At 37.3% G+C, this 8068-nt stretch overlaps 1 protein-coding gene and 1 long non-coding RNA gene across 4 annotated transcripts; one reads left to right on the forward strand and one right to left on the reverse strand.

Moving 5' to 3' along the window:
* The first annotated feature begins 3574 nt into the window (after positions 1-3574).
* LOC107681517 (uncharacterized) lies at positions 3575-6208 on the forward strand. 2 transcript variants are annotated; one of them, XR_001633264.1, is made up of 3 exons: positions 3575-3800; positions 4908-4976; positions 5680-6208. It is a non-coding gene; the product is annotated as an uncharacterized LOC107681517 (long non-coding RNA). The 2 variants fall into 2 exon arrangements; XR_001633265.1 differs by having other exon boundaries at positions 5858-6208.
* Positions 6209-7111: 903 nt separating this feature from the next.
* Positions 7112-7895, reverse strand: LOC107681516 (eotaxin-like). Of its 2 annotated transcripts, none has more exons than XM_016477833.1 (4): positions 7742-7895; positions 7531-7642; positions 7347-7421; positions 7112-7234 (listed from the first exon to the last, which is right to left on the reverse strand). In XM_016477833.1, the coding sequence occupies exons 1-4, from the start codon at positions 7815-7817 to the stop codon at positions 7192-7194; spliced, it is 306 nt and encodes a 101-aa protein (XP_016333319.1). In that variant the 5' UTR covers positions 7818-7895; the 3' UTR covers positions 7112-7191. The 2 variants fall into 2 exon arrangements, with proteins under 2 accessions (XP_016333319.1, XP_016333318.1); XM_016477832.1 differs by having other exon boundaries at positions 7531-7648.
* Between the last annotated feature and the right edge of the window lie 173 nt (positions 7896-8068).

Below are 8068 nucleotides of genomic sequence, written 5' to 3' on the forward strand. Positions count from 1 at the left end.
AATACAAACAAAGTCCCCTTGCTCTCCGACGGTCTCTCTCCTCCCAGGAAAGCCGAGCTCTTCCCACCTGCATGGGTTCATAATCCGAGGAGTGACTGACCATATTACAGGAACTGGCAGTGGAATACTCAGGAAGTTCCGGCGCCAGCTGGCGGCGTCCTCGCTGATCGCGTTGATGTAGACAGGCATCTACCCGAAGAGCTAATTCGATGAGTCCATCAAGATCAGTGGGTAATTCCATCGTAAATATCTCCTTCTGAATCTGGTGAGCCAACCCATGCAGGAACATGTCCCACTGCGCCTCCTCGTTCCACTTGCACTCAGCTGCCAGTGTCCGGAACTCAATGGAATAATCCGAGACGGGTCTGTTCTCCTGCCGTAGATCGGCTAACATGCGTGCCGCCTCGCGACCCGCTACAGCGCGATCAAACACCCGTCTCATCTCCTCCAAGAGTTTGTGGAACTAAGAGCAGCAAGGATGTTGGTTCTCCCACACCGCCGTTCCCCACAGAGCTGCCCGTCCCGACAGCAATGCCAATACTAAAGCCACTTTGGACTGTTCGGTAGAAAAAGTCAAAGGTTGCAGAGAAAAGAACATGGAGCATTTAGTTAAAAACGCTCTACAAAGATTGAGCTCACTAGCATACGCTTCTGGTGTGGGTAGACGCGGCTCGCGTTGATGTTCGGTGCTTCTAGGAGTGGGGAGAACTGGCGGCGTGGGCGGCACAGTGGGCGATCTCAGTTGTTGGAATTGGGTAGTGAGCTCAGACACCTGCGCTATACAGTATATATAGCGTGACATCTGATATTTATATAATTTACTGTATGTAAGTAGTCTGCCATACTGTTATAAAGATATAATTGATTTAGATTTTACAAGTTATAAGAATTTCATCTTTCTTTCGGCCATATAAATAGTTTTATGCCTCTGAATAAAATTGTCTTTTTTTTCCTCAGGTGTGAGATCAATATTCTCACTATATCATATATCAGCACAGTATATGGGCCACAAAAGCCTGACGTATCAAATATTATACAAAACAAAATGTATATGCAAACTTTTCTGTGCGTGATTTACTTTTACATTTTGTTTTAATGTTCAATAAACTGTTCCATTTCAGACTATTATTTCATACAGTATGTTAGGCTTTATAGGGTTAATAATTTTAATGCAATATTTTTCACTGTAATTAATTAATCTAATTAACGCGTTAAATTACCAGCCCTAATATTTTAGTTTTTGTAATACAATTTTTTAAAACCTTTTAAAAATGACCTTTTATAATAATAATAATAATAATAATAATAATGAAATATCTTGTGTTGACTCAGGGACTTCATTCCTTATAGCTCATCTAATATAAGATAAACAGTAATTAATCACTGTATTTAAATAATAATAATAATGATGTAAAATCTAATATAAGACCAAGAGTAATCTATAACTATATTTCAATAATAATAATAATAATAATAATGATGATGATAATGAAATATCATGTGTTGACCCAGGGATTTCATTCCTTATAGCTCATCTAATATAAGACAAACAGTAATTAATCACTGTATTTAAAATTAATAATAATACAATTCCTTATAGCTCATCTAATATAAGACAAACAGTAATTAATCACTGTATTTAATAATAATAATAATAATACAATATCTAATATAAGACCAAGAGTAATCTATCACTATATTGCAATAATAATAATAATAATTATTATTATAATGAAATATCTTGGGTTGACCCAGGGACTTCATATTCTTATGCTGACCCTGGGACTTCATTCCTTATAGCTCATCGGCCTGGGACGAGCTCAAAAAAGTAGGTTTTATGAAAAATTAAAAATAGCAAAAAAACTAAACCTTACGATTTTTGAATTTTGGTGTCCATTCGACTCGGCATGAGCCAAGGAATCAGAGGAAAAAATAATTTTAGTTTTCATTTTAGTTAAATTTTATTTATTAGCATAACATTTTTGAAATTTTGGACAAGTGGTGGTGCTAGAGAGTTTGAGTCAGAGACTCCAAATTTGCTATGGTTAATGTTGGGACTGCCCTCTATCAGTGTGCCAAATTTCACAACTTTCAACTTTCCCGTTCTATGGGCTGCCATAGACTTGCGGCGGAAGAAAAAAATTAACGATAACGATTACAATATACAATAGTGCACCTTCGGTGCTTGGCCCCTAATAATTAAATATCTTGTGCTGAGCCAGGGTGTTATGAATGAAATTCAAATATTGTGTAGAGCATTTGCAGTCTAATGTTGGCCTGGGAACATCATGAAGTTGTATTAATAATAATGGTGGTTACACTATCTTAAGAATATAATAATTGGTGATAGTTTTTATTATAAATTGTTACTAAGAGCTTCATCCTTAGGCAACAACCCTAGTGTTAATAAATGTTTTTCTCCCCAGAATGTAAAGAGAAATGGAGGATTGTATTAAGAAAACAGTGTTGCGTGAAGAAAGACAAAGAGGAAAAAACAAAAATATTACAGTTGATGTGCATGTCCTGAAGAAAGAAGCAAATCATGAAACATTCATTCAAGAAAAACTTAAAACTTTAACAAACTTTAGAAACACAAATTCTGCAAGTCAAAAAGACAAGGATAATGGATACTACATTTTCTACTGTATCCGGTCAGGGAACCCCGTTGATGGAAGTTACAAGACCTCAGGGTGTATGGCTTACACATCATTTAAGGTTAAAAATGATTGGCTGAGCCACAAAGTCATTGTACAACGCACCAGCAAAGAGCACAATGGGCACAATGCAACTTTTGAACAAGAAGGACACTTTCAAACAGTGTGTCCAGATTTGGTCAAACAAATTGAAGAATGGATTTCATTAGGTGTCAAGCCAGATATCATTCTACTGGAAGCCCACAAATGGTCCAGATCTCGCGGACACACTGACTTGAACAACCGTCAGTTCTTTGTCACTCCAAAGGACATTGAGAATATACGCACATGCTTGGTACGCCGAAGCCATTTGGATAAAGATGATGCTGTTAGTTCAGCCAAATTATTGACCAGTCACCTCAAGGACAATGTTGTTTTTTTTTCAGCCTTTTTCCCATGAGAAGGAACTCATAATTATCCTTCAGACTCCCAACATGAGAGAGAATCTACACAGACATGGAAAGAACGTTATATTTTTGGATGCCACCCATTGCGTCAACCAGTATAATTTTCCACTTTATACCCTGGCTATAAGAGATGACTATGGCCATGGAGTTCCAGTCGCTTTCATAGTAACAAGCAATGAGAAAGAGGCAACAGTAGAGATAGCTTTACAGCAATTAAGGAGAGTGTGTCCTGCTGCACCAAGGTATGTATATTCTGGCCCCAGATACCAGAGACTGTTTTCTATGTGAATATCTGTTAAACTGTAATTTATTCATGTGATCAAAGCTGAATTTTCAGCATCATTACTCCAGGCGAAACGATCGTGGGCGCCTTCCTGTCCGATAGGAGAGGTGTTAGGTGATTTGCACCTTATATGAGCAGTTTAGCTAATGCTCGCGTTAGTTATGACTCCATCGTGCAATTGAAAATAATACATTATGCTGAGCAGGGATGGGCACATTTGAAATGGCACATTTTAAATAAAATGCACTTACCTCTGTGAAATGAAGGAGACGTCAAAGGGGCACAACTCAAAAAGTGGCGCTCAAGCTGGCAGATGTCACGTGAGTAATCTGATTGGTTGATCAATTTTACCTTAAGCACCTCCCTTGTTGACCCAGGAACGCGTCTAACTCGGCAGAATCAGGACGTGCGACAGGGGTAGCCTAATTCACACAAGCTCTCTCTCTCGCTTTCGTTCTCTTTCTCTGTGTCACTCTGTCTCTCTCGCTCGTTCTCTTTCTCTGTGTGTCACTCTGTCTCGCTCGCTCTCTTTCTAATAACTTCATTAATAACTGCATTAGAATGCTATCAACGGCTCAAGCCTCCATTACCAGCTTTAAAATGACGTTTTGGAACCAGCAAAAGATCGGCGTTGGATGAGATGCGGAAGAAATAATCCTACTCACAATAGCGAGTTAAGTACAAAAACCGGACGAATCCCTTTAAATATATCATCTGATCGATGTCTTGAGGTGTGGTAACCATAGTATAAGCGGAATAATTGACTCCGGGCCGTTGAATTATTAGAAATAATCTATAAATCGCAGGCGATTCATTGCCGATTTTGAACGCGATTTTGTGTAGCTTGCTCCGTGAACTACGACTGTGTAGGCTAGTACAAATGCCGCTCCTTCTGAAAGCACGTGCTGGAGATTTACTACTAATCACCACAAGCGGATTTACTGACAAAATGCGCATGAAAATCGCATTCGATTTTTTTTTATAATAATCAAAACAAAGGGCAATTATAAAATACAAATTCAGCAATGAAAAACCTCCCAAAACTTACAGCCGTCTTGCTGCGCAGTAACACACACAAGAACCATCATCATCAGAGCTAATTTCCAGAACAGCTGCATGATGTTGGTGTAAAATATTCAGATAACCACAAGAGGAAGATGTCTGGAGGCTAGCTTCTGTTTTGAAGATGCTGTCTAGACCCAGGTCTTTTTATATGATGTTTTTCAAGACAGGATATTCACTTCTTTTATATCTCTAACCAGTCAGAGTAGCCTGCAGACCACATGTGACAAAAGTCAAATTCATGATCACAGCAGTATTATATTCTGCAAATCTAGGGCTCTTCCTAAGGTTTCTCATTATCAGCAGCCCATGAATAGACTTTTTAGATTTTTTTTGTAATTATAACTAACATTTCTTTTTCTTGCAGGCTTAACATTTTTATGCTTGTGTGTAGTATCTGCAATAAAGATGATGTTGCTACTTCTCTTGAGTTTAAGTCAACACTTTACTTTCTGTTTGCAGCAATCACAGCAACAGACATGAAGACTGCATGTCTCCCGCAAGGAACATAATCTTCAACTAATTTACCAAGTAAGAACACAACACTTGCAATACAAAAACGACATCTAATGGTTATTCCAGGATACTAAATTTTGAGTACCGAATGTCCCCAACACTCAAGCCAAATTTGGTTAGTGTGTGGCAATAACCCGTGCATATGGACAGAACGGTTAGACATCTGAATAATAACCATAGGAACACATGACTTGAGGTAATCAAAACCAAATTTAAGTGTAAGCATATTCAAAGGCATTGTCTGAAGTCTGTGTGGTTACTGTTGTGCAGCAGGTATAGTGGAACACTAGAGATCTTAGTCTGAGTGATGGTGTTCATAAGGGGAGGTCTTTTAAGATATGTACATTAGCAGTCAGATGGAAATAATGCGTCACAAACTTACCACCACCCTTTTGAACCACTGCAAGTGATCAACAAAGCATTCACACCTCTCACCCACTATACATTCAGTTTACCCATCAACCTAATTTATGAGAAACTAATTTTAGGCAAAAATGCACATCTTGAAGTTGAAATGTTCAGTCTCTAATGTGTAACTATTGGATTGGAGAAACTGGGTGTTTCTTCAACTACTGTATAAGGACATTTGCTTCAGATTTATTTATTTTTTTTCAGAAAAATATTTCAACCACATTCCCATTTCCACCACATCTCACATTATGTATTGTTTTTAATATCATTCTGTGGAAGTATCACCAAAGTGTGGGTTGCTTCACAGATCGAGTCCAGGCTGAGGTCAAGCTACAAGTTTCTTTTTTTTGATCATCAACTCCAAAAGCCAAAAGTTAGAACAAAGGAAAAACGTATCCAGCTTCTCTCCACACACACCAACAAAAGAGAATCAAAGTTCCTTTGTTCCCAGCTCATCATTAGCTTTTTTCCTTCACTCCCAACAGCTGTGTCTCCCCCGCTGAGGAACATGGTAACTGTAGTTCGGGACCAGGTGGCCATCTTGGTTTGTAGTCCCCATGCTGCAGCCATCTAGATGGCACATACCGTCCCTCTATGACACACCTCAGGATGCCACAGAAGAAATTAGGGTGGTGAATAAAATAATATTATTCATATTTTTTAATTAATTTTCATATTTGAATATTTAAAGAGCCAAGAGTATTAGTAAAATATACACTGTAAGAGAAAAAAAATCTATACAGAAAATTCCTTCATATTAACACAGTACACTGCACACTATTTTTACGGACTTAACCTTTATATGATGGGAAAAATGAAATCTGTTGAATAAAATGTAACCCCTGGGACATAAAAATGCAAGTTCAAGGAATGTCCAAGTCCAACTATTATGTCTTTAATATAATGTGGCTTGATGATATTTTGGTTTTGACGTAAATTAAACGGATAAGTCAAACATACTTGAATAGGTGCAAAAAAGACTGTCTCATTGTCAGCACTCAAGTTCATGCTGTACCAACTTATTCATGCTATGTAACATTTGATTATGGATGATGAAATATATATTATCAGTAGTACAAGGTACAATACATAGCAATAAATAGTACATAACCTGCAACCAGCTGTGAAGAAAAGAATAAAGATGAAAAGATGTCTTAAAGTCTGAAGAAGGACCTCTTGCACACATTCAGAAACATCAACCACAAGAAAAACCAGTAGATGCTGATCAGAGTTTATTTGTTGATCCAGATTGCAGCTGTTAACTTAATTTGCTGTAAAGTTGCTTTGCAATGATTTGTATCGTGAAAAGCGCTATACAAATAAACTTGACTTGACTTGACTTGACTGTTCATTTGCTTCATCAAATGACAAAAAAATCCAGGTTTGTTCTCACACAAATCAGTCTAAAATTCAATCAGACTTGCGTCAGCCTTCTTGACTCATGAGTTAATGACACAAGTCCATTACCAGTACATTGCGTGCAATATATTCCAATGTGAAATATAATATATACTAATATTTTATTTAAACCACTTTTGTTACAGTTTCACTATAATTCAGTTTCTGAATAAATTAAGAACTTTCACTTTCAAATAGCAAAACATGTATTTGCCAACATACATAATATTTTATATATTCAATTGAAATATGCATAAATTACAAACATGTTCCAAATACAACATAAAAATGTCATTTTTCTCATATTTAAAATTTTAAAATAATTTTAAAACTTGTAACTTCTTAGAGATGTGTTCTCATTACTTTTAGACATGATTCATAATAAGCTGACAGTTGCTTGGGTAGATCCTCCCACACGAGCTCAGTTGCTAATAGATGATGTTGGTCGTGGCGTGGTGTTTTTGCTGTAAAAACAACAAACAAAACAAAAACAGCATGAATACAAGAATACTACACTAAAACACTATGTGCTTTTTATGTTGCTTTATTTCAACATACTAGTTGGGTTTAACTTACAAAAACTGTTTAACTTTCTTCTCCACCCATCGTTGTCTAGGATCACTGCAGAACTTTCCCTGCTCCGTCTCAAAGCTGTAAAAGAGAGTGAAAACATTGAAAACAAAGAAATATAACATCAGATGCTGTTGATCTCTAAGTTAGACCAATGACATGTTTTCTTTAGAAGAACTGTGATTCTTACATGACGGCCTTCACACATGGAAGACTTAGACGTTGCATCCTGATTTCGATGATGGGATCGGTCACCTTGGCTGTGGAGACTTTAGTACAGCACGAGTACACAATTTCAGTACCTGCAGCAACAGTAAGGCAAAAGAACTGGGTAAACCTCAATATTCTGCATTGTTCCATCAGATAGAATAATGAATGAATGAACAGTTAAAGCTTTTCACCTGTTGTAGTCCAGATCACAGATGCAATGACCACCGCAACAGCCAAACTCCTCATGAGGATCCTGCGTGTCTCCATTGTCACAGTAGATCTTCAGTGCTCACTTCTTGTGTCAGAGAGAATATATTAAAGACTCTTACTAGCTCGCCTTAAATAGTCAATAAAGCAGAACTTAAACTGCATGGGCTGCATCCTGTCCATTGCGGCCGCATTTATTTTTGTGGATGATTTCATCATTGTTCTGTTTCATCACCGTATCTGGATTTCCATGTAGTTTATATTGGGAGTGAACTCATTTGTCATAGTAGGTGTAAATGTCATGTGCTCAA

Source organism: Sinocyclocheilus anshuiensis, unplaced genomic scaffold (assembly GCF_001515605.1).
Source record: "Sinocyclocheilus anshuiensis isolate Anshui unplaced genomic scaffold, SAMN03320099.WGS_v1.1 scaffold2608, whole genome shotgun sequence".
In the NCBI taxonomy this organism is placed as follows: domain Eukaryota; kingdom Metazoa; phylum Chordata; class Actinopteri; order Cypriniformes; family Cyprinidae; genus Sinocyclocheilus; species Sinocyclocheilus anshuiensis.